This window comes from Ursus maritimus, unplaced genomic scaffold, assembly GCF_017311325.1.
Source record: "Ursus maritimus isolate PB19 unplaced genomic scaffold, ASM1731132v1 scaffold_2, whole genome shotgun sequence".
Lineage (NCBI taxonomy): Eukaryota > Metazoa > Chordata > Mammalia > Carnivora > Ursidae > Ursus > Ursus maritimus.
This window is the reverse complement of record NW_024424452.1, coordinates 82561566-82588461: the sequence shown is the minus strand read 5'-3', so window position 1 is coordinate 82588461 and position 26896 is coordinate 82561566. Positions and strand designations below refer to the sequence as shown.

General features: G+C 45.8%; 1 protein-coding gene across 2 annotated transcripts; it reads left to right on the top strand.

Moving 5' to 3' along the window:
* Window positions 1-372: 372 nt before the first annotated feature.
* Window positions 373-24421, top strand: NPHS2 (NPHS2 stomatin family member, podocin). 2 transcript variants are annotated; one of them, XM_040636268.1, is made up of 8 exons: window positions 373-631; window positions 4199-4302; window positions 8463-8535; window positions 10065-10147; window positions 18015-18218; window positions 21156-21211; window positions 22522-22600; window positions 23496-24421. In XM_040636268.1, exons 1-8 carry the CDS (start codon window positions 373-375, stop codon window positions 23772-23774), a joined length of 1137 nt encoding a protein of 378 aa, XP_040492202.1. In that variant the 3' UTR covers window positions 23775-24421. The 2 variants fall into 2 exon arrangements, with proteins under 2 accessions (XP_040492202.1, XP_040492203.1); XM_040636269.1 differs by lacking the exon at window positions 18015-18218.
* Window positions 24422-26896: the final 2475 nt, after the last annotated feature.

The following is a 26896-nucleotide window of genomic DNA, read 5'->3' as shown; positions in this document are numbered from 1 at the left end:
TAGCGCTGCACGAGGACCACCTCCCCTAGTTCCGACGACATTCATGAATCCGGCGCGGAGCCCCCCGCACCCCCGGCGATTTGCGGACCTCCGGGGTGGGTCAGGCGACCCAACCTGCCTTACAGCTCGACTCGCCGTCTGTAGAAGCCCGTGTTCAAACAGCACGAAGCGGCACGCGGGCTTCACACAAACGCGTCGCGGGAGCTGGCGCGAGTCGGGGGCTGGTAGGGCCCACGGTCCCGCCTCCGGGCGAGTAGAGCCCCCGCCCCGCGCCCCGCGCCCCGCCCCGCGCCCGCCGCAGGGTCATTAGCGTCCCGGGGCGAGCCCGCGGGTCACTGCGCCCGGACCGCGCTCCCGGGCGGGCCTCCGACCATGGAGAGGAGGGCTCGGAGCTCCTCCGGAGAGGCGCACGGCAGAGGCGGCGGGTCCCCCCACAAGGAGAAGAAGAGGGCGAGGGCCGAGAGGGGCGGCGGAGGCCGCGGGCGCCGGGACGCAGGGCGCGAGCGGGCGGGGAGCCGGGGGGCGTCCCCCGCGCCCGCAACCACCGTGGTGGACGTGGATGAGGTCCGGGGCTCCGGTGAGGAGGGCACCGAGGTGGTGGCGCTGCTGGAGAGCGAGAGGCCCGAGGAAGGTATGGCAGGTCGGGAATGTGGGAGGCGGGGCGGGGGGTGCTTTGCACGTGGTACCCAAGAGATGTCAGATCGAGTGGAACGAGTCACGGCTCTGAGAGCCACCGAGGCCAGAGCAGCCGGCGGGACCTGCTCAGATAACAAGAAGGTGAAAGGTCTGAGTTAGGACCTGCCGGCCTCCTGCCCAGTGGCGGGGACCCAAATACATCAGAAGAAATACAGATAGCATCAACTAAATACCGTTGGTCTCAGAGGCGAGCCATGGATGGGAAGTGGGAGGGACTGTGGTCCACGCTGGGGACCAATGAACACTTTTGGCAAAGGAATCTTGCAGCGGTTTTTGTGGCCGAGGAAGAGTATATGGGCACCTAAGTTAAGACATTTATGAACTGGTGATTCTGGGCAAGTATGAAGCTTATTCTTCTCTCCTCATCCCCACCCCTCGGTCTTACCTGAAAGTATTTTAAACTTTCTTCGGGGTGATCGTTTGGCAACAGAGCCAAGTGCAGAAGAGCCAGACCTGAATTTAAGTCTCATCTAGCTAGCCATGTGATCAGAGGTGGGGCCTTGACCAGCTATGCCAGGCGGATAACAACAGTACCTGCCTCTCAGGGTAGGTGTGAGGATGAAGGGAGATACATCCAAAGCACTTTGCACAAAGCTTGAAGCACAGAACAGCCCCAATTAGAACAGAATCCTTGCAAGCTAAAATAGAGGAAAGTTAGTAGAGTCACAGGGAAAGATGTCTTTTTGGCTTCTGTGGGTGCAGCAACTCTTAGGAACAAATTTATCTGTTTCCAATCCTTTTTATAGTGAACGGAAGAAAAAAATTCATTACACTTTAAGTGTAGAATGACAGAAGTCCAGAGGAGGTCAGTAAGGAATCGTGTGTTCTTTTGCTTTCTGCGGGCTATGAAGTTTTAACATCATTTCCTGGTTACCAGCAACACAGTACATGCGGGAACATTGAAAGCTATGATTTGACAAAGATTCTTACAGTTGGGGTGCAGGTTATATGGGCCATGTTAATGCCGTTTTGCCCAACTGATGCCCTTTCATCAGTCAGAAACTTCCAGTGATTAAAGGTTTGTTAGGCTCATGGCTACAGTATTGCTGAGGTGAGAGGTCTCGTAAGTATTGATTGTGCTTCAGACCAGTGGTTGGGGAAGCAACAAAGGAAGCCCCGCACGTACGGAGTCTTACTATATGCCAGGCACACACTAGGTGTTTTACTGAGTATTATTGTTCCCGCATCACTGATAGGGAAACATGCGGGGAAATTAAGTACCTTGCTGAAGACCTGCAGCTGGGAAGTGGAAGAGCCAGATTCCAGAGTTCGCCCATCCTGGAGTGGTGCTGCCCCGGCTTCCTGGTCATGGTCCCAGCATGGGCAAGCGCTGCGTGGCCTCAGGCAAGGAGTGTCACCTTGGTGGGCCTTGCTCAGTCTCTCCAGCTATAAAGTGACTAGAGCCCGAGACCCCAAGCAGTAGATGAGAAGTCCCATTGAGGATGAGGTGGCTTTGCTGAGCCCTTGTCTGGGAAGCTTCTGTGGCTTCCACGGGTCAGGGGAGCAAGAGGAGCAACAGCCCCCCTCCCCCTCCCCTAGCACCATGCTCCCACGACCAGGCTCCTTAAGACTTGGGAGAAATGAAAAGAGCTTCACCTTACCAAAATGTTGGAGATTCTTAGACTATGTCATATCTAAGGCTCTTTCTGTCTTAACATTTAATACTCTACTGTATATTTAAGCCAAACAACTCTTGGAACTCGTTCCAAGGGAACAATACTTTGTGAGTAAAGCTATAAGTTAGATTTGGGGTATAAATATTAGTTTTTTGTTCACATCTCTAACTCCTATGTGAAGGCATTTTGAGGCCTTTCTTCCCTTATAAAATGCTATTTTGTCTGTATGTGTATTTATTTCTTTTTACTTGCCCTGGTTACCACTGGCAAGTGAAATATGTTTATAAACTAAACATGGCAATACCACCCTGATTGTCCTTAGGGAAGAATATTGTAAAAACTAACATGATGTTGATAGAGTAGCATTTCCCAAAATAAATTGCATGAGAAATACATTTTATGGAACATGAATTTCCTTGGAGAAAACACTGCCTGGTCAACTGTTTGGGAAACCCTAGGTTAAACAAAGCTAAGAATGCTCCTTTACTGCAGGGATTCTCCTCCCCTCGCTCTGCAGATGAATACTGGGGGCTCTAGAAGTAGGACACAGAACACAGGATTTCCTAAACTTGTTTGCCCGGGAACTCTTTGAGGAGCACCCTGTGGGGTTAGTGTTCCGTGGGACACGCTTTGGGAACTACCATACTACGGCATTTAGCGCTGATGTCAGTTTTGGGCTGAGGCAGCTTGTGTAGCAAGTGACCAGTTTGGTGATGACATTTCCAGTTATTTTCCAGGCACGGAAACCAAATAGTCAAGCCTACCAACTAGTTTTCCTCTTTTTTCCCATCCCTTAAAAATGAGCTTTTCACCTTCCTAATCTTTAGTCAACTTCTGGTCATTTATGATGTTTTTAAACTCACAAATAGACCCCTTTGGTCAGTTTCCCAGTACCTGGAGATTAAAATTCTTGAGGTTTCCATAACTATTACATTTAAATAATTTTCTCTATCCACTTTTCCTTCATCCTTACAATTCAACAAACATTTATCGAGCACCTGTATTGTGTCAGGCACTATTCTAGGCCCCGTGGACACAACATAAATAACCCAGGAGGCCTGTGCTCTTGAGATTAACTCTCCCTGAAAAATTTCCATTTATCATTCAAGTAATCTGGAAGTTCTATAATCCAGTTCCTCATTACTTTTATTTACAGACACTACGAGGCTAATATTACCCCCATAGGGATGATTTTTCAAAGACTCTCTGGAGACCCTAATCCAAAGAATTGGAGGAATTGGAGACATTTGGGGCAGGGAGTAGGCAGGGAAGTCATTTCAGGGAAGATGAGCCTCTGCACACATGTGGTTTGAATCATTTCAGAATCAACACCTGATACATGATAAGCACACGTCAGTGATTTTGATGTGTATGCGTCATTTCATACTTACATCAACACGATGAAGGCTATCTCGTGAGAGAGCTGTGAGATAGTGATTATGAGCTAGTTAGCATCCCCACTGCAGAGGAGGAAGCAGGTTTGAAGAGGTCATGTGCCTTGCTTAAGGTCACTGGACAGAAAATGGTGCAGCCAGAACTCGAACCCAGACCTTCTGCCCAGATTCTGTGCTCCTTCCAGGTACCCCACTACTGCCTTTCCAGAAGCCTGCTCCATCTTCCACAGCCCCACAGAGCCCTTCACAGACAATGTCCCACCATGTGAACTGACCACTGATATCCAGCTCCCTCTAAATTTCCAGCAAAGTCTACACACTGCTCTGACCCTTCTACTAAGAACTGGACCAACAAGTACTGGTCAGTGAATACGGTAACATTCCAATATAATTATTCTTTTCCTTTCTTTTTTTTTTTTTTTTTTTTTTTGGGGTGAAAATTCCAAAATAATTATTTTTTTTCTTTTTTTTTTTTTTTTTTTTTTTTTTTAGGTACCAAATCTTCAGGTTTAGGGGCCTGTGAGTGGCTCCTGGTCCTCACGTCCCTGCTCTTCATCATTGTGACCTTCCCTTTTTCGATCTGGTTCTGCATAAAGGTAAGATTCCGTGAGAACCCAATAAGGAACTTCTGGTGCTTCTCACTGACCACAGGTCCACTCCTCTGTGACTTGGTATGTGCCGTCTGCTCTGCATGGAATGGCCTCACCCCCCCCCCATCCGCCAGGAGAGCTCTTCTTCCTTTCAGACCTTGCTCACATGTAACTGTGAAGCCTTCCTTGTCTCCCGCAAGATCACTTCCTTCCTTGTGTCCTTGTCTCTTTCTGCTTTCATAACCATGCTAGCAGTTACGGCGTATATACTCTTTGTCGACACCCAATCTCTCCCATTCGACTGAGAGCCCTCAGGTCAGGGCCTACATCTAGGTCATCTGCACTCTGCAACAGAGATCGGCCCAGAATTGATGATGGCGTCCACTTCTGGCACAGCTTCTATGCCATGAATGACAGTTTGGCCCGCCGGTGGTTACACCTGCCTGTCCCTGAAGTAAATGAAGACCATGTCTGTTCGGGAAGCACGTGCAGACAGAATTAGAAATGCAAGGGATTTATTGGGAGGCATTGTCTGTGGAAGATTGAGGGGAGAGGGAGCAAGAGTAGGCAGAGAGAGCCTTCAGACGGTGACGCAGGTCTAACACCTGCGCTGAGAAGTGAAGGAAGGATGGGACAGAAAAAGCCTCAGAGTGTGGTGTAGCATCAGCCAGCCTGGAAGGGAAGTCCAGAGCCAAGTCTGCTTCAGAGAGGAGTTTCGTGAGGGGCGGAAATGGCCAGGCCTGAGTACCCCTGCCATTGTTATCATTGGCTGGAGCTGCCAGGGAAGAGCATGTCCTTGTCTGGAAGGCTACGGGTGCTGCTGTAGCCATTGCTGATTGCATTCCTCATGCAGGCTCTCCTCCCCCTCTTATCCCCTCCTCCCCCTCCTCTTCTTCCTCTGCCCCCCACCACGTCCTTTTTCACGGATTTTGTCCAGTGCCTTTTCTGAATCCACTGAGATGATCACGTGGTAGTTGCCCTTTATTCTACTGAGATGGTGTATTACATTCATCGAATTTTGGATGTTAAAGCAACTGCACGTTCCTAGTACAAACTGCACTTGGTTATGGTGTCTGATCCTCTTTATATGTTACCGGCTTCAGGCTGCTGGTAGTTTGTTGAGGGTTTTACAGCTGTATTCATAAGAGATATTGGTCTGTAGTCTCCTTGGGATGTCTCTCTCTTGTTTTGGCATCAGGGTAATACTAGCCTCAGAGAAGGAGTTGGACGGATTTCTCTCCTCTTCTGTTTGCGGGGAGAACTTGTGAAGAACTGGTATTACTTCCTTGTTAAATGCGTGGCTAATTCACCAGTGAAACCATCTGGTCCTGGACTTTTCTCTATGGGAAATTTCAAAACTACTAATTCAGTCTTTTACTTCTGGGTCTTTTCAGTTTGTTGGTTTGTTTGTTTTTCTCAAGTCAGCTCCTGCAGTTGCATCTATACCAGGATTTGTTTATTTCACTTAAGTTATATCTAAATTGGGGCATATAGTTGTTCATAGTATTTTCTTTAAAAAAATTTTTTTTTTAATTTCTGTAAGGACAGTAGTGATGTTCCTGTCATTCCTTTTTCATTCCTGATTTTGGAAATTTGAGTCTTCTTTTTTTTTCCCCTCCCAATCCATTTAGCTAAATATTTGTCAATTTTGCTGATCTTATTAAAGAACCAATTTTTGGCTGATTTTCTCTATTGTTTTTCTATTTTCTATTGCATTTATTTCCACTCTAATCTTCATTATTTTCTTCTTTCTGCTTGCTTTAGGATTAATTTGCTCTTCTATTTCCAGTGTCTTACAGTAGACAATGAGGGTTTTATTTTGATATATTTCTTCTATCGCAGGCATCTACAGCTATAAGTTTTCCTCTACGTACTGCTTTAGTTGCATCCCATATGTTTTGGTGTCTGTGTTTTTGTTTTCATTCAGCTCAAAATATTTTCTAATTTCTCTTTTGATTTCTTCTTTGATCCATTGATTATTTTAGAGTGTGTTGTTCAGTTTCTATATATTATGAATTTCCTTGTTAATGATTTCCAATTTCATTCCATTGTAGTCAGATAATATACTTTGTGTAATTTCAGTAGTTTTAAATTTATTGAGGTTTGTTTTATGGCTAGCATTTGATCTATCCTAGAGATGTTTCATGTGTTCTTTTTATTTTTTTAAAGATTTTTACTTATTTATTTGAGAGAGTGAGAATGAGAGAGAGAAAGAGAGGGCACAAGAGGGAGGAGGGTAAGAGGGAGAAGCAGACTCCCCACTGAGCAGGGAGCTTGAGGCAGGGCTCCATCCCGGTAACTCTGGTATCATGACCTGAGTCGAAGGCAGACGCTTAACCAACCAAGCCACCCAGGCACCCCGAGGTTTCATGCATTCTTGAGAAGAAAGTGTATTTTGCTATTGTTGGGTATTGTATGTAGATATCTGTTAGGTCTAGTTTGTGTATAGTGTTGTTCAAGTCTTATTTCCTTTTTTATCTTCTGTCTAGTTCTCTCCATGATTAAAAGTGGAATATTAAATTCTCCAACTATTATTGTTGCTTGAATTGTCTATTTCTCCCTTCAGATCTTTTGGTTTTTGCTTCTTGTATTTTAGATCTCTGTTTTTAGGTACATATATGTTCATCATTGTTATACTTTCCTAATCCATTGGCCCTTTTATTGTTATACAATGTCCCTCTTTATCACTAGCACATTTTTGTGCGTCTGTTTTAAATTCCATTTTGTCTTGGGTGCCTGGGTGGTTCAGTGGGTTAAGCATTCAACTCTTGATTTTGGCTCAGGTTGTGATTTCAGGGTCCTGGGGTCGAGCCCCTCATCGGGCTCTGTGCTCATCAGGGAGTCTGCTTGAGGATTTTCTCTCCCTCTCCCTCTGCCCCTCCCCGTGCATGTGCATGTGTGTTCTCTCTCTCTCTCAAATAATTAAATAAATCTTTAGGGGGAAAAAAAGATGGTAAACCCTAAAAGTCAATTAGGTAGAGGATACTAAAGCAGAATGATGTCTAACATTTGAGCAAGGTTTCAAAGGAGTTCGGCTCCTCTGCATCTCTAGGACGAATTTGTTTCTTCCAGTAAAAGCAGAAGAGAAACAAGTAATGCCAGGGAGCCAGGAAGTCAGGGCTGCCTGGGGCCTGCTCTAGGAACCAAATCTAGGTGTTCATTCTCATTCACTGTTTCAACAAGCACGGCAGGATTCAGGCACAGGAGTTGTAAACCTCGGAAGGATCAACAAGACATGGTACTTGACTCCAAGGGACTTACAGTGGGGAGTGGAGCCTGTGCCCTTAGGAAGCACACTTCAAAAGTGTTACTTTTGGTCTCTTCATGACATTTTCATATTTGACTAATTATGATTCAGTGGAGCTTTCTAAAGTGGAGAGAGGATGAAGAAGGAAAACAAACATGTCTACAGTCACAAATAATCTCTTTGTTCATTCAACAGGAGTTCACAGGTGGGGCATATATACAAATAAACAGACCAAATAGGCCAAGGATAAGCAAGCAGTAGAACCCAGATTTTGATCCTGGGCCAGAAAATGAAGTTTATTTTTTGAAGTACTTGTGTTTACTTTCCTGTTTCTCTTCTAACATACAGACATTTCTACACAGAGAATCTCCCTTTTTGTCTTTTAAAAATAACTACACATTTTCAGGGCACGCTTAATTTTTCCAGATACATCACCAATGAGAACTGACAAACTGAAATCCAATTGAATCATTTCGAAGCAACCTCAAAAGAAATTGCAGTTTGAAATAAATATCACAACACGTATTAAAATATACTCCCTCTTTCTATTAAATAGCTAATGTGGGCTACATAGAAAAGCTAATGATGCAGAAGTCAGAGCAAAATACAAGATTAAGCATGCTGTGGTTTTCTTGATTTAGATATGTTTGATATGGAAGAAGCGTGACAATCATGGGTCGTTAATCAAAATTCTGCTCATGGTTTCAAAAATTACCATGGCCAATATACTTTCACGGGGTTCTGAAGTTCTACACTTACTAAGTGTAGATTTTGGAAATGTAAATGTTAATAGAAACTTTTTCTCGGTTCTCATAACTGAAGTTTCCTGATATCTAGGACTACTCTCGTGTGCCAAGGCCTTTCAAAGACCTTATTTTTATTTCTTGGAGTGTTTCAAAAGTATTATTTTTCCCTTTAGGTTGCACAGGAGTATGAGAGAGTAATAATATTCCGACTGGGACACCTGCTTCCTGGAAGAGCCAAAGGCCCAGGTAAGAAACACCCATTTGGCCCCCATAGACCTGCCAATTTCTTTAATCATATTTGTAATGTGGACCTCAGATTATATGAAGTCACCTGATTTGTGATATCTGCATTTTCTAATCTGTTACTTGTAACACAGGTTATGAAAGATTCTTCAGAGAACATTACTATCGGGTCACAGTGACCAAGAGAGAGGATGGGTGCAGAGAGTCAAATGCTGGGGCCAAGCTGGCTGGAGTAGCAAGTAGGCTTAGGACCCATGGCTGGACACTGGTTTGAGCAAAACAGGTTTGGGTAGAGCAAAGCTGGGCTAGTTCAGAATCTGGGAGGTCAGACCAGACCATGGGAGATAGGCAAAGTCCAGCATCCGAGTGACAAATTGGCCTTTGGTTCGTGGAATTTAGAAAACATAGATGGAGCCCGGGAGGTGAGGATGGATAAATGAGACATGGTTTCTGATCTCTAGGACCTTAAAGTCTAGTGGAGTTGATGTGCAGAGGCCCAAGCACAGATGGAAGTATGGTTAGTCTATAATAAAGTCTAGTAATTGGGGTTTGGAGATCCCAGCTAGCCAGAAAGACATGGGAAGGAGGAAAGTCCCAGGTGCATATATTGGAAGGGGTCCACTTTCCAAGACAGCTTTACAGAAACAAGTAGAGAATAGAGACTAGACTAGAAGACACAAATCCAAGATTGACAATTCAGAACAAGCAGATGGGTCCATATAAAAGTAGAACCAGACTCTGTGATCTAGGGCAGGGACCATCTTGTTCTGGTTCTAGTTTTCAGCATCCTTCTTTATTGGGGCTAGAAAGGGCTAGTAGCCAGGCTGCTCCTCAGAGAGGTCCTGGGCTCTGTGAGGTGCTGCTGGTTGGCTCTTACAGGAGCCCACACTGTCCAGTGGCTCTCAGAAAATCTCAGTAAGTCCATCTAAAAATATTTATTGCACACTGACCCTGTACATTGCATTAGGTGCATGGGGCTGGTATCATGATATTGCTATTGTGGTCCCTCTGGAGCTCACATTTTAAGAAGTACCACATGGAGGTTGCTGGCTCTAAAGTTGGTCATATTGGTACATGCGTGGATTCAAAAATAATTTTACAGAGTCCCTAAAAGGCACTAAGTCAAGCACTAAAACTAACAAGAGTGCATAAGACACTCTTGTTAGGGAGTTAAATCTAGTGAAGAAGACAGACATGTTACTCAAGCTCTGGAGGGGTCAGCACCATGACCAAGGTGACCATACAGCCCATTTTGCTGGAGTTAATCCCTGTTTATGTCTGTTGTCCTGGAGTAAGTTGTAACAGTGCTCTCCTTTCACCCTCAAAGGTGTCCTAGATTGAACAAAAAACTATATGGTAACCTTAGCAACCACAAACTCAATATAGGGGTAGAGGTGGGATTGCCCAGTTGGTCTGTGTGTAGTTGGAGGCTAAGGAAAGCAATGCAATATGCCCCCTGACCCCGAAGAGGTGAAGCCCAAACAATCTCCATGCTAACCATTCACCTGTCAATTTCCTGCGCCCTCTTCTAGGCCTTTTCTTCTTTTTGCCCTGCCTGGATACCTGCCACAAGGTTGACCTTCGTCTCCAAACTTTGGAGATACCCTTTCACGAGGTAAGTCAATGATGGATTTTGCTCTCTCCCTACATTTCGTATGGCTGAGCTACCAATTCTGGTCCAAGGCAAAATGACTATTTAAGCTCAAAGGTAGAAAAGGAAAGTAGAGATAAGGGCTGTATCCAAATTAAAAACTCCTGTGTATCAAAGGACATGATCAAAAGAATGAACAGGTAACCTATGGGGTGGAAGAAAATATTTGCAAATAATACTTCTGATAAGAGATTAATACCCAGAATATATAAAGAAATCTTACAAATCAATGAGAAAGCAAACAACTCACTTAAAAAGGGGCAGAGGACTTTGTGATGGTTAATTTTATGTGTCAGCGTGGCTAAGCTAGGTTTCCCTTTTATCGGAGTGTATCCTTTCAAGTTTTTCTATGTATGTGGTTCTATTTACAGACAGGTATACATATCCTACGATTTCATAACATGCCTTTTTCACTCAACACTGTTGGATCATGTTTTCAGATATTAACTATGTTTCTACCCCTTTGTCTTATTTCTTTTCAAGATTTTATTTTTACGTAATCTCTACACCCAACGTGGGGCTTGAACTCGCAACCCCAAGATCAAGAGTCGTGTGCTTTTCCCACTGAGACCCCCAAGCACCCTTTGTTTTAAATGGACACATAGCATTTCATCGTAGGGATATACCACAACTCACAATTCCCTATTGCGAATATTAATTTATTTCTAATTTTTTATTATAATAAGCAACACTGTGAATGACATCCTTGCAGCTAAATCTTTAAAATATGTCCTTGTGATAAGTGTCTAAAAACGGAAATGTTGAGAACGTGCAGGTTTTAAGGCTCTTGGTGTGTAGCACCAGTCTGCCCCCTAGTGTGCATTCAGCAAACAACATATCAGAGTGCTTGTTTCCCAGAACGTGCTTCTCTTTTAGCATTTTTTTGGCACCGGGTTAAAAAGACCTGATATACAATTAACTGAATGTTTTCCTCTAAGAAAATTATTCCTGGTATTTTTTTTATTAATAATGATTTTTTATTATATTATGTTAGTCACCATAACCAGTACATCCCCGGTTTTCGATGTAAGGCTCGATGATTCATTAGTTGTGTATAACACCCAGTGCACCATGCAATATGTGCCCTCCTTACTACCCATCACCGGTCTATCCCATTCCCCCACCCCCCTCCCCTCTGTAGCCCTCAGTTTGTTTCTCATAGTCCATAGTCTCTCATGTTTCATTCCCCCTTCTGATTACCTCCCCTTTCTTTATCCCTTTCTTCCCCTACTGATCATTCTAGTTCTTATGTTCCATAGATGAGAGAAATCATATGATAGTTGTCTTTCTCTGCTTGACTTATTTCACTAAGCATTATCTCCTCCAGTGCCGTCCATGTTGTAGCAAATGTTGAGAACTCATTCTTTCTGATTGCTGAGTAATATTCCATTGTATATATGGACCACAACTTCTTAATCCAGTCATCTGTTGCAGGGCATCTCGGCTCCTTCCACGATTTAGCTATTGTGGACATTGCTGCTATGAACATTGGGGTGCATATGGCCCTTCTCTTCACTACGTCTGTATCTTTGGGGTAAACACCCAGTAGTGCAATGGCTGGATCATAGGGTAGCTCAATTTTTAACTTTTTAAGGGACCTCCACACTGTTTTCCAGAGTGGCTGTACCAACTTGCATTCCCACCAACAATGTAGGAGGGATCCCCTTTCTCCACATCCTCTCCAACAATTGTTGTTTCTTGCCTTGTCTATTTTTGCCATTCTAACTGGCGTAAGGTGGTATCTCAGTGTGGTTTTGATTTGAATTTCCTTGATGGCTAATGATTTTGAACATTTTTTCATGTGTCTGTTAGCCATTTGTATGTCTTCATTGGAAAAGTGTCTGTTCATATCTTCTGCCCATTTTTTGATTTGTTTATTTGTTTCTCGTGTATTGAGTTTGAGAAGTTCTTTGTAGATCTTGGATACCAGTCCTTTATCTGTAGTGTCATTTGCAAATATATTCTCCCATTCCGTGGGCTGCCTCTTAGTTTTTCTGACTGTTTCCTTGGCTGTGCAGAAACTTTTAATCTTGATGAAGTCCCATAAATTCATTTTATCTTTTGTTTCTCTTGCCTTTGGGGATGTGTCATGAAAAAGGTTGCTTTGGCCGATGTCGTAGAGGTTGCTGCCTATGTTCTCCTCTAGAATTTTGATGGATTCCTGTCTCACATCGAGGTCTTTCATCCATTTGGAGTTTATTTTTGTGTATGGTGTGAGAGAGTGGTCAAGTTTCATTCTTTTGCATGTAGCTGTCCAATTTTCCCAGCACCATTTATTGAAGAGACTGTCTTTTTCCCACCGGATGTTTTTTCCTGCTTTATCAAATATTAGTTGCCCAAAGAGCCGAGGGTCCATTTCTGGGCTCTCTATTCTGTTCCATTGGTCTATGTGTCTGTTTTTGTGCCAGTACCATGCTGTCTTTGTGATCACAGCTTTGTAGTACAGCTCGAAATCCGGCATTGTGATGCCCCCAGCTTTGTTTTTCCTTTTCAACAGTTCCTTGGAGATTCGGGGCCTTTTCTGTTTCCATACAAATTTAAGGACTATTTGTTCCAGTTCTTTGAAAAATGTCCTCGGTATTTTGATCGGGATAGCATTGAAAGTGTAGATTGCTCTGGGTAGCATGGACATTTTAACTATGTTAATTCTTCCAATCCATGAGCATGGAATATCTTTCCATCTTTTTATGTCTTCCTCAATGTCTTTCAAGAGTGATTTATAGTTTCTAGAATATAGGTCCTTTACGTCTCTGGTTAAGTTAATTCCAAGGTAACGTATGGTTTTTGGTGCTATTGTAAATGGGATGGATTCCCTAATTTCTCTTTCTTCGGTCTCGTTATTCGTGTATAGAAATGCAACTGATTTCTGAGCATTGATTTTGTATCCCGCCACGTTACTGAATTGCTCTATAACTTCTAATAGTTTGGGAGTGGCTTCTTTTGGGTTTTCCATATAGAGTATCATGTCATCTGCAAAGAGAGACATTTTGACTTCTTCTTTGCCAATTTGAATACCTTTGATCCCTTTTTGTCGTCTGATTGCTGTTGCAAGGACTTCTAGTACTATGTTGAATAATAGTGGCGAGAGTGGGCATCCTTGTCGAGTTCCTGATCTTAAGGGAAAGGCTTCCAGCTTTTCCCCATTGAGAATAATATTTGCAGTAGGCTTTTCATAGATGGCTTTTATGAGATTGAGAAATGTACCTTCTATTCCTACACTCTGAAGGGTTTTAATCAGGAAAGGATGCTGTATTTTGTCAAATGCTTTTTCGGCATCGATTGAGAGGATCATATGGTTCCTGAGTCTTTTCTTGTTGATATGATGTATCACGCTGATTGATTTGCGAATATTGAACCACGCTTGCATCCCAGGTATGAATCCCACTTGATCGTGATGGATAATCCTTTTAATGTACTGTTGGATTCTATTAGCAAGTATCTTGTTGAGGATTTTGGCGTCCATATTCATTAGGGAAATCGGTCTGTAATTCTCCTTTTTGAGGGGGTCTTTGCCTGGTTTGGGGATCAAGGTAATATTGGCCTCATAGAATGAGTTTGGTAGCTTTCCTTCTGTTTCTATTTTTTGAAATAGCTTTAGGAGAATAGGTATTATTTCTTCTTTGAATGTTTGGTAGAATTCCCCAGGAAAACCGTCCGGGCCTGGAGTTTTGTTATTTGGAAGGTTGTTTATCACTGACTCAATTTCTTCATAATTAATTGGCCTGTTTAAGGAATCAATTTCTTCCGGTTTCAATCTTGGTAGTTTATAGGTTTCCAGGAAGGATTCCATCTCTTCCAGATTGCTTAGTTTATTGGCATATAGCTGTTGATAAAAATTTCTAATAATCCTTCCAATTTCAATGGTGTTCGTCGTGACCTCTCCTTTTTCATTCATAATTTTAATAATCTGGGTCCTTTCTCTTTTCTTTTGGATAAGTCTTGCCAGTGGTCTGTCAATTTTATTGATTCTCTCAAAGAACCAGCTTCTAGTCCTGTTGATCTGCTCTACTGTACTTCTGGTTTCTGCTTGATTGATTTCAGCTCTAATTTTGGTCAACTGCTTCCTCGTGCGTGGATTAGGCCTGTCCCTCTGTTGCTGTTCCAGCTTCTTGAGGTGAGAATATAAAAACTGCATTTTAGATTTTTCTATTCTTTTGAGTGAGGCTTGGATGGCTATGTATTTCCCCCTTAGGACTGCCTTTGCAGTATCCCATAGGTTTTGGACTGTTGTATTTTCATTCTCATTGGTCTCCATAAATTGTTTAATTTGATTTTTGATTTCCTGGTTTATCGAGTCATTCCTGAGCAGGATGGTTCTTAGTCTCCAAGTGTTTGAGTTTCTTCCAAATTTTTCCTTGTGGTTGAGTTCCAATTTCAGAGCGTTGTGGTCTGAGAATATGCAGGGGATAATTTCAATCTTTTGGTATCGGTTGAGACCTGTTTTGTGTCCCAGAACATGGTCTATTCTTGAGAATGTTCCATGGGCATTAGAATAGAATGAGTATTCTTTGGTTCTGGGGTGTAGTGTTCTATATATATCTATGAGGTCCAACTCGTCGAGTATGGCATTCAAAGCCTTTGATTCTTTGCTTAGTTTTTGCCAGGGTGTTCTGTCTATTTCTGAGAGTGGAGTGTTGAGGTCCCCTACTATTAATGTATTTTTATTTATATGTCTCTTTATTCTGGTTAAGAGTTGGCTTGTGTATCTTGCTGCTCCCCTGTTGGGGGCATATATATTTATAATTGTCATATCCACTTGTTGAATACTTCCCTTAAGAATAATATAGTGCCCTTCTGCATCTCTAACTATAGTCTGTAGTTTAAAATCCAATTTATCTGATATGAGAATTGCTACCCCAGCTTTCTTTTGAGGTCCATTTGCGTGAAAGATGGTACTCCATCCCCTTACTCTCAGTCTGAATGCATCTTTGGGTTCGAAATGAGTCTCTTGTAGACAGCAAATGGATGGGTCATTTCTTTTTATCCAATCTGCAACCCTGTGGCGTTTTATGGGATGGTTCAAACCATTTACATTAAGACTGATTACTGAGAGATATGATTTTAATGTTGCCATGTTGCCAGTAAAGTCTTTGTTTGTATTGGCTGTGACTTTCTGTTCTGTATCACTCTTGGGGCCTTTTTACTTTTATAGAACCCCCCGTAATATCTCCTGTAGGGCTGGTTTCGTGGTTACAAAATTGGTTAGTGACTGGCGATTCTGAAATGTCTTTATTTCTCCATCAATTCTGAATGACAGCCTTGCTGGATAAAGGATCCTTGGCTGCATGTTTTTCTCTGAAAGAGCTTTAAATATGCTCCCCCAACCCTTTCTCTCATTCCAGGTCTGTGTAGACAGGTCTGACGTAATTCTGATGCTTTTGCCTTGGTACGTGAGAAATTTCTTTGCCCTGGCCGCTTTCAATACTGTATCCTTGCATCTAATATTTGCGAATTGCACTATGACGTGACGTGGCGTAGGTTTGTCGTGGTTGAGCTTGGGAGGGGTCCTCTCTGCCTCTTGGACACGAATGTTTGTTTCCCTTGCTAGATTAGGGAAGTTTTCAGCTACAATTTGTTCAAATATCTCTTCTAGACCTCTGTTTTTCTCCACCCCCTCGGGGATGCCGATGATTCTAACATTGGATCGTTTCATTGAGTCAGTAATCTCCCGTAACCTACATTCGTGGGCGTGGATTTTTTTAAGACCATCTTCTATTTTCATTTTTTCCTCTATTAACCCATCCTCCAATTCACTAACCCGTTCCTCTGCTTCTGCGACCCTGGCCGTCAGAGCCTCTAGTTTTGCCTGCATTTGGCTCATAGAATTTTTAATTTCTGTCAGATTCGCTCTCATTTCTGTCCTTAGGGATTCTATATTCTCAGTAACCTTTTCGTTAATAGTTTTTTCAATTCTACTCATCATTTTGACCATCGTTACTCTGAATTCCATTTCTGATAATTTGGTTACATCCATATCCATTATTTCTGTGGCAGAGGCCACAGAATCACTGTCTTTTCTTTGCTGGGGGGGGCTTCTCCTTCTTGTCATTCTGATGAAGAGAGGTTGCGGGGTTTCCAGAGCCCAAATTATTGACTGGGTCCCAGGCCGTGCCCCTTGTTTTATAGGGATCTTAGGGATGTGGGCTTCTTCTTTAAAGATTTTATTTATTTATTTATGTGGCAGCCAACCAGCGAGAGAGGGAACAGAAGCAGGGGAGTGGGAGAGGAAGAAGCAGGCTCCCAGCGGAGGAGCCCGATGAGGGACTCCTTTCCGGAACGCTGGGATCACGCCCTAAGCCGAAGACAGGCGCTCAATGACTGCGCCACCCAGGCGCCCGGGTTGTGGGCTTCTTGATTTTTCAGCCTGCCTTCTGTGTTCTGGGGGAGGGGCCTGCCGCGCCGATACTCAGGCAACCCTGTTTGGGTAGAGTCTCCGTGTCCCCTGCGAGGGAGGATGGGGATGGGCACTCTCTGAGCCGGTATTTCCAGGCTTTTGTTCTCTGGCGGCTTTCCCTGGCGGTTTGCTGTGCCTCTTCTGAGAGTCAGAGCAGCAGTGGCCAAATTTCAGCCTCTGTCACGGAACAGAAGGATTGCGGCCCGTTCTCTACTAATGTTCTGGCCACTTTAACTCTGTTTCTGTTGGTGCTGCTCAACCCTGCAGCGTCCCGGGATGTGCGCCCCACACCCGGCGTCCCAGCCCTCACTTCAGGCGGCGTCTCTGTCCTTTGTGTTTCTAATGCCGCCAGCCACCGGCCGCCCCGCGCGCTCCCGGGTCTCCCGGTCTCAGTCTATGCCCGGTGAGCACACCTCGATTCCGGAGTTTCGTGAGAAGCCTGGTGGCGCGCGCACCCGGTTCAGGGTCTCAGTCTGCTGTTTCGCGGGTGCCGACCGTGAGTCCGCCCGCTCCCCCGTGCAGGTGGCCCGCCAGCCGCCAGCCGCCCCGCGCGCGCTCCGGGAGTTCCCGGTCTCAGTCTGGATCCCGTGAGCACACCGGGATTCCGGTGTTCCGGGAGATGCCTGGTGGCGCGCGCGTTCAGGGCTCACCGGTCTCAGTCTGCTCTCTCGCAGTCCGCTCTCTCGCGGGTGCCCTCTGTGAGTCCGCCCGCTCCCCCGTGCAGGTGGCTGCCGCTTCCCGCCGGCAGGGCTCCCTCCCCTTCCGTTTATCTTCCGATATCTGTGCACAGTTTACAGCTCCCCTCTTGGTACCTCAATACTCAGCGCTGGAGATGTTCATTTGTAGAGATCCAGATGCATCATCCTGCGTCTCAGGCTGATTCCGTGGTTATTTAGGCTGGTCTGGTACCTATCCAGCTCGACTCAGGGGACCGGCTGAAAAAGGGGTCCCCTACTCCTCCGCCATCTTCTCCTGGTATTTTTATAAAACTATTCACAATGGGATTCCTTTAAATTGTGAGTTCTTTAGTTTATTTCATAAAAACTCCATTATCTTCAAAAACATGTCTATTTCGTATAAAAGGGTGGGCCAACGACTTTCTTTTTTTTTTTCCTGTAATCTTACTGAGAAAATTTCCCTTGAACACATTTAGCTTCTCTATCACCCCCCTGGGAAAGGATCCCTAAACTAAGTCCTGTTCAGGATGCCTGAGCGGCTCAGTTGCTTAAGCATCTGCCCACAGCTCAGGTCATGATCCCAGAGTCCCGGGTTTGAGTCCCACGCTGGGCTCCCTGCTCCATGGGGAGCCTGCTTCTCCCTCTGCCTGCCATTCCCCCTGCTTGTGTTCTCTCTCTCTCTTTCTCTGACAAATATGTAAAAATCTTTAAAAAAAAAAAAAAAAAAAGTCCTGTTCTCCAAACTCTCTTTTCTGCCCAGGTTGTGACCAAAGACATGTTTATAATGGAGATAGATGCCATCTGCTACTACCGAATGGAAAATGCCTCTCTCCTCCTCAACAGTCTTGCTCACGTGCCCAGAGCTGTCCAATTTCTTGTGCAGACCACCATGAAGCGTCTCCTAGCACATCGATCCCTCACCGAAATTCTTCTAGAGAGGAAGAGCATTGCCCAAGATATAAAGGTACTTGGATAAATTTAACATCGAATATGTTGAAATACCTCTTTCTCTTTTATTCACTTTTCCATCCATCATTTATGGAGGCACGTGCAATGGCAGCATCTGGCAGGCGTTCACTGTGGAAGGCACCATCCTTCCAGGAGCTGGCAGCTGAGTGAGAGGTCGTCAGACTAACCCTGAGTCAGTCTGGCGACCACTGCTCAGTCATTGCCTCGTTGCCACACGTTCTGCCCTTCATCCCACCCCAGTGGCTCGAGACTCACTGGAGAGTGCCCCCAGAGCACACAGTGGTGGGAGCGGGAGCTGGCAGGGGGCCGGGGCCACACAGGGCAGGTGGGCGGCCACACAGACGTGAGAAGGGATGGTTCCTAGGAGCTGACAGTCTAGCTGGGGAAACAGGCCAAGTTAAATATTCCGTTCAAACAAGACATTCAGCTAAAAAGAAAGTGTCACAGGCGCTTACACAGTTAATCTCCCAATCATCAATCATTGTGATTGACTTGATTGGGAATTAGGGAAGGATTCGAGGGGCAAGAAGTGCCTCACGGGCAGCCTCATCCAGCCGGCAGGTGGCGAGCTCAGCCTCCTCTCCGCGGCCATGATGGCCATCTTCCATTCTTACCAAGACAATTTGGCAAAGGTATTGAGACGGCAGAACAAAGCCGGATTCCCAGCAGCTGGCCAGTCAAATGGCAGTAACCACCAGTGAGGGAGCCTGTCATGGAGGCCATAGGCACCCTGGCCCAGAATCGAGTTAGGAAAGTGGGATGTTGTGGTGTGCAGGGTTGGAGAGGAGGACCTCCTGCAGAAGGGCCGGAGGATCAAAGGCATTGGTGATGATTGCGCCTGAGGGCGCCTGAGCACTCACTCATCTTAGAAGGCGAAGCTCCCAATCATCTGTGACTTGTCCAGCTTGTTACTGATAAAATTGAGAGTAGCATCTTGGTGGAAAAGGGAAGAATTCAGAAAACAAGTTAGAACAAGAGGGACACGGGCAGTTGCTGCCCTGGAAATTAGAAACCACTCCAGCGTGCTCCCCCTCGGCCCCCTGAGCCTCTCTTCCTGCTCATCCCTCCCCTCCAAAGGAGAGAGGACAAGGTCCAGACGCTGGACACCCAAGCTTGCCTTTGTTACACTGAATTATAATTTATGTATGTCCACATTTGTCTTCCCGGATTATGGACTCCATGATGGCAGGGCTCATATTTTATTCATCTCTTTGTTCTCAGCACCCGGCACAGGGCTTGTCACACAGCGGTCAGATAATGTTTTCTGGAGGAGTGAACAAATGAGCCAACTATTGTAGCCCCCACCCCTTGCCATCCTCCCCTGTGTGCTAACCCTCCAGCCTCCTCAGTGTTTCTCCAGCATTTTCCTGCTCCCAAGCCTCCCCTGCAAGGAATGCTTCCCTTTTCCCCACAGGCAAAATCCTATTTGTCTTTTAAGATGGCACCTCCTCTGTGAGGGCTTTTCAACACTGCTTCCTCTCATCGCCCCCCCCCCCCCCAGATTAGTCAGCCTTCTTAGGGCTCTCAGGGCACTAAAGTAGTTAGCTGTCTAGCCACTGAGAAATCATCAGAAACCAGTGAACTGGAAAAGAGTACGGGCCCTCATGGGGTGTGCCATGCCCCTGAGAGCCCCTCCCCTCCTTTCCAGAGCCCATAGTTCATTGTCTTCTGCCTTCTGGGCCTGGGAAGTGGGGCAAACGGGCGGCACCAGCAGGAAGGAAGCACCTCTAAATGAAAACCATCTGGGAGAGACTAGACTCTGGTTCTCTAATAAGTGCCTCTTAAAACAGATTTAACAAGTTCACCGTCTGTATTGGTTTCCCATTGCTTCTGTAACAAATTACCACATACTTGGTGACTTATGACGATGCCAATTTAATCTCATACAGTTTGAAGCCCAGGAGTCCAAAAACAGTTTCACTGGGGCCAAAGTCAGGGTGTCAGCAAGTCTGCTTCGTTCTGGAGGTTCCGAGAGGAGAATTCATTTCCTTGCCTTTTCCAGCTTCTAGTGCCCCCCCCACCCTGTTTCCCCAGCTCGTGGCCCCTTCTTCCATCTTCACAGCCCATCCCTCCAAACTCTGCCCTCAGAATCACATCACCTTCTCCTCTTCTGTAGTCCTGTCTCCCTCTGTTCCCTCTGACAAGGACACTTGTGACTGTGTTTGGGCCCCACAGGGAAGATCCTAGAAAATTGCCCAGTTTTAAGATCCTTTACCTTAATCCCATCTGCAAGGTCTCCTCTGGGGTAACATTCATAGGTTCCAGAAATTAGGATATGGATGTCTTGGGGAGCCATTATTCAGCCTACCTCACCATCTTTAATTCCACAAGTATTTATTGAGTGACACTGTGCAAAATTAAGCAACTTTATTTTTTTAAGAGAAAGAGAGACAGGGGTGCCTGGGTGGCTCAGTCGTTAAGCGCCTAACTTCGGCTCAGGGCGTGATCCCAGAGTCCTGGGATCGAGCCCCACATCAGGCTCCTCCACTGGGAGCCTGCTTCTTCCTCTCCCACTCCCCCTGCTTGTGTACCCTCTCTCGCTGGCTGTCTCTTTCTCTGTCAAATAGATAAATAAAATCTTAAAAAAAGAGAGAGAGAGAGAAAGACAGCAGGGAGAGGGGCACAGAGAGAGAGACAGAATCTCAAGCAGGCTCCACACTCAGCATGGAGCCCAATGTGGGGCTCGATCTCACGACCCTGAGATCATGACTGAGCAGAAGTCGAAACTCAGATGCTTAACCAACTGAGCCACCAGGTGCCCCAAAGTTAAGCAACCTTTTGCAAGGCACCGTAACATTAAAACAAAACGGGAAACGAACGTCCCTTCAGGGGAAATGTACTTTCTCAGCTCAGAACAACGGCCATGAGGGCACAGGCGTGCTCTACTCCCACCTGAAGATCCTCACTGACACCTTGACTCTTCCCTCCACAGGTGGCCTTGGATTCAGTGACCTGTATTTGGGGAATCAAAGTGGAGAGAACAGAAATGTGGGTAGGAAATTAAGCAAGAAGAACAATGTGATAAAGGGAAATATTTTGGTTTTATTTTAAAATAATTTTTAAAAATTATTTTCAAGACTTGAGTATTATAGCCACATTGGCATAAATTCGGACAGAGGAAAAAATTACCTAGTACTAACAGCCATAACACAACCACTGTCACATTTAGGCAAATTACTTTCATGATTTTCTCTCCAGGGATTTAAAACAATTTTGTTTGAGATAAAATTCACATAACATAAAAACTCACCATTATAACCATTTTAAAGTACAACGGAGTGTTTTTATGATATTCATAGAGTGGTATCACCATCACAACTGTCTAATTCCAGAACATTTTCATCACCCCAAAAAGAAAGCCCACGCCCATCAGGCAGGGACTCCTCATTGCTCCCTTGTCCCCCCGCCCGACGACACTGAGCTCTGTGCACGCGGCTATCCTAGACGTTTCATACAAAAGCGGTCCTCTATTATATGGCCTTTTGTGTTTGGCTGCTTTCACTTAGCCTGTTGTTTTCAAGGCTCATCTGTGGTGAAGCAGGAATCAGGACGTCATTCCTTTCGAGGGTCAAATAATATCCATTGTGTGGCTAGAGCTCCCTGGTTCACCTGCTCATTCGCTGATGGACATTTGAGTTGGTGCCACTTCGGGCCTATTCTGAATAAAACTGCAGTGACCGTTCATGTGCAAGCTTTTGTGGGAGCATGTTTTCGCATATACCTAGCCCTAGAATTACTGGCTCGTATGGTAACTCTATGTTTAACTTCCGTGGAAACGCCAGATTGTTTTCTAGCTATGTCATTTTCATAGTTACAAAGAGGGTAAAAATACAATTTTGTATCTTCTATGTAAGACATTGAGTATTGCTCTTATGTGGTCAGTTCTACTCTTTTTGAAATCAATTCCTTTATAAACTTGGATGCCTTCCCTTATCACGGATAGTATGGCTCTTCAAAGCTGTTTTTCATTGTCCAAATTTAATAGCTGGGGTTTCGATTAAACCTTAAGTGGGAAAAATAATAATGATCCGTCAACGAAAGCACGTGTTCTACTTGTACGGGGCACACCAGGGCGCTGCGGTGACGTCAGTGATATGAGTGCTTGCGTGTGAAGCACTGACTTTCCAGCAGCCCTTCCCTGCCCACCGTCCAGCTCAGAGGTCTAGGGACAGCCCCCCTGTTGGATCAGAATTCGCTGTGCATCCTGAAATCGCAGCAGAGGCCTTGGCCGGCCTGGGTGAACCCCCGGCTGCTACAAGCAGCGCCGCACACCCACCTGCCCGCACTCTCTTTTCCAGCAAGGACGTCCGGCTGCCGGCGGGGCTCCAGCACTCTCTGGCCGTGGAGGCCGAAGCGCAGAGACAGGCCAAAGTGCGGGTGAGCCAGCGCGGGGCGGGCCCACCTCCCACCGAGGCCGAGCGCGCAGACCGGGTCCCCGCGGCTTCCTCGCCCCCCCATCCAGGAGCCGGCGCCCCCCACCCGATGAAAAGTCTTCCCCTAAAGTGTGTTCACAGCCACATGGCCTCTTCCGTGACGCCCTCTCTGAGCCACTGGTGACAGTGAGCGCCTCCTCCTGCTCGAGTCTTGCCTTCCCTCCCCCTCCTTAAAGCCATCTCCCCACCTACATCCCTACATCCCTCTTCTCTCGCCCGAGGTAGTATCAGCTACCTGCCACCTCCGTTACTGCGTTAATGACACCAGGCCCGCATCCCCAGCTCCGCGAAGGCGGTGGAGGGACGACCGCGAGGAGGCCGAGTCCCTCCACGCCAGAGCCGGCAGAGGGGCACGCCACGCACGGCCTCTAGTCAGGCAGGCCGGTGGGCCGCACGGCGGTGGCGCCCGCAGCCCCCGAGGAGGGAGGTGGGGGTGCGGGGAAAAGGACAATGAGGACGGATGGGGGAGAGATTTCTCTTAAAGAACAGAAAGCAGGTGAGGAAGAACCCCACCACAGAAGAGCTCGGGAACCCCGGAGTGCTGAGAGGAGCAAAGGAAAGAAAGTGGTCCTGGGGCAGAGCCGCTTCTAGATCTGAGTCTAGTCCTCGTTGCCCACTTGAAGGTGGCAAGCTTGCTCCTCTGAAATGTTCACTCATTCATTTTGCCCTAAGTTACGAGAGTGCAGTGGCTCTCCCCAGATCGGGGTCCTTGAGGAAGGAGGCCATCTGCGTGCGCTTAGCAGGGCCTGGCGCCGAGCGTCGGAACAGCGAGTAGAGTAGCGCGTGGGCGCAACAAAGGCGGCACAGTCACGTGGCTTCCGTCCCCGTGTGCTCCGCAGGTGATCGCCGCGGAAGGGGAGGCGGCGGCGTCCGAGGCCCTGAGCAGGGCGGCCGAGATTCTGGCGGGCGCTCCGGCCGCCGCGCAGCTGCGCTACCTGCACGCGCTGCAGGCCCTGGCCACCCACCAGCCTTCCACCGTGGTCTTGCCTCTGCCGTTCGACCTGCTCACTTTCCTGTCTTCGTCCGGCAGCAGAACTCAAGGAAGCCTCCCCTTCCCCAATCCTTCCAAATCTGTCGAGCCACCGAATCCTAAAAAGCAAGACTCTCCCATGCTGTAGGAGCCACGGGCCGTGCCTGGAAGGGGCCTGCAGGGTGACAGCCCCATCCCCGGAGGGAGGCGCGCGGTCCTCACTTGCGCGCTTTCTTCGGCTGCCACACGGGACGCCCTTGCAACGCAGTCACAACTCAGCAGTCGGAAGCAACTGTCTGTGACAAGAGATGACCTGATGACAAGTTCAGGTGGATCATTTTAATTCGAGTTACTATGGGAAAGAGCTTTAGCCAACATTCTACTTTGGAAAGAATCTTGTGTCTGTATATGGGTAAACTTTGACTTCCAAAGATGTAGTTCAAGAGTCTTTTTTGGCTGTCTGCCCCCTGGCCCCTTTGGCAAGGTCTTTGCGGCTCCCGTGGCCCTTTCTCCGTGTCCATTGTGCTCATCACACGTTATTGTAATCCTGTAGTTAAGATGCAGGCTTCTCTCCAGCTGTACTGTGAACTCCTCTAAGGCACGTCTTGGTCACTGGTCCCCCACCCCCCAACCACAATGAACCTTGTATGCTCCACGGTATGGTCTTCACGTCTAACCCCGATGCGGGCACCACAGTGACACTTAAATGTTCCCCAGCGAATGAAAGAAAATAAGATGTACTTGTGCCGGGTATAAAATTTACATCTAATTAAAAGAATTTAAAAGGAATTCTTTTTATGGAGACTCCTTTTTAAAATAGAGAAAAGGACAAAAACATTTACCTGATACATGTTGCTTAAAATCTTAAGAAGCATCACTATACACACGGGACTGATGTATTCTCGGTATAACATTCACCAGCTTGCTTATTTCTCAAACAGTAATGACATTATGTGACCTATACCTCTCCTAAAGCATTCTTTTCTAGTACAGATATTCTTTAACATAAATATATTCTTGTAAGTCTTACTTTCCATTAACTTGTCTTACTCAATTAGAAATATATATCTACAGAAAAAAATTAGCCAATAAGAAAGCATCCTGAGATACAGAGCAAATCCCTATAGACTTAAAAAAATCAGTATTATAAAATATTACTAACATCCCAAAAATATTACCAAAAACGTGTATGTTAGTAAAATGCTACTTATAATGGAAATGTCCATGTTGCTAGTACAGAAAGAAATGGTGGTTACTATTTGGTGGTTGTGCCTTTTTACTCCTCATGTTATCCAAGGTTATTATTTTATATTAGTGACACGTTCCTGCTATCCCTAAGTGAGAACTTTAAACATTTTACATAAACACACAGGTAAAGGGTTTTTGGTTATTAATGTTAACCCATAAAACCCTACAGAGCATTATTTCAGAGAGAAAAAGTATTCTGAGCTCCTAGGAATGGACCTAGAAACTTTTATAGCATTGTGTCTGTTGAGGACAGGCTGGTTCCCCACTAGGTTTAAGTAACAGAAACAAGACTCAAGATCAAGGATGCTTTGCCTTTCCTGTTCTCTCTCGATGACTTCCACACTTGTGCCCTCTCTGCTATTCCTCCTGTTTTCCAACATCAAAAGACCAAAAGCTCCCTAGTGGCACATGATAATATCGCCGTATATAATGATGCCATCCTAGGGTCATCTCTGTCCTACGCCTCGAAACCTTCTCACCTCCATCCACAGCTGGGGAAACCACACACTCTAGCCCAAGCCTGCAAGCCCGAGGGGTTGGCCAAGCAAAGCATCTTCCCAAGATTATGCAGAACTGTTAGATGATTTCAAAACCTAAATATTCATACGATCATGCCCAATTCATGTATTATTTTTAAAAATCAGCTTATATGGTTACTATGTACTGAGATGATAACTTTAAATTTCTTTCAAAAGGCTATTTCATTCAGTTCTGAAAAGTATTTCCACATCTTCTCAAAAGAAGTTTCCCTCTCTACTCCCAAAGACCATACTTGGATGTGGGGGAGTGGCAGTGCTGAAAGGCATAGACTGATTAATCTCAGCTGGAGGCAATGGGAGATTCTGAAGCCAAAGGAGCTGGCAAAGCTTTAAACCATGGAGAAGTGCCAAAACACAAAATATGGAATCCAAAAGGCTGTCAAATCCAAGTACGGCAAAAGCAGGTACCAAAATCTGCCAAAAGTATGGTACCAGACAGAGGAAAGCAAGCCCTGAGGAGGCAGAAATAGATAGGATGAGAGTTGGGAGAAATTCCTGGGTGATTTCCTAGAATATCTAACAGATTAGGCTTGCAGTTTGCTTTTGTGGACCAGCCAGGGTCATTGATGATCCAGCCCATTTAAAGGGCCAATTAGAGCATCCCTGAAGTGGAAGGTATTTCTCATGACCACTGTGTTGGCCCACACCCATCCCAAGGTACTGGTTATTGGAGTTAAGATGGCGTCAAGGGTCATTGGTCACTTTTCACCCTATATAGATGACTCTTGATCTCAGGTTGGCAGATGTTGGCATAAATAATGAAGGAGGAGGTAGGGCCATGCTGATTGAGGCATAGCCAGAGCCAGGAACAGAACAATAAGGAATGAATGCCGGGGTAATAAGGTAATAATGGCTTTTAAGACCCTTAAGACTTCCTTGTAGCGTGGCTCCTTTTGTTAAAGAGAGAGTTACCTACAGGTCTGGGGAGTGTCTATGATATCACCCACTGGTTAGTCTCCTCCACTGTCTGGCTCAGTCAACATTTAAATTTCTTATTAGCTTGCCAGAGGGCACCTTCCAGGTCTGCTCAAGCAGGCTGTGATATCTTCAGCTATTAACCGACCATTGGGATGGGAGTGCTTGATGGGTGGGAAATATCGGGGCTAAGTTGTATGAAACTGAGAATGGTCAAGGGAAACTCTTCAGAGACGAGTGAGGTGAGCTGACAGGGCTGTCTGCAAGGTCCCAGCAGCAAAAGTCTCTTCTTGACCCCCAGGTGCTGCCTTCTAGCTGGTTATTGATCTTGAAATGACGGGTGGAGGACAAGCTGGACAGTACAATCCAAAACTAAGATATGTACTAGGGAAGTTTTTCTCTGGAAATTTAATAGTAATAGAGCAGTGTGCCTTCGCTTAGATCAGGCTGCTGTAACAGAACACCATAAGGCAGCTTACAAACAACAGCAATGTCTCAGTTGAGACAGGCAAGTCCAAGATGCCAGTAGATCTGGCATCTAGTGATGGCTCAACTCCTTCCAAGACAG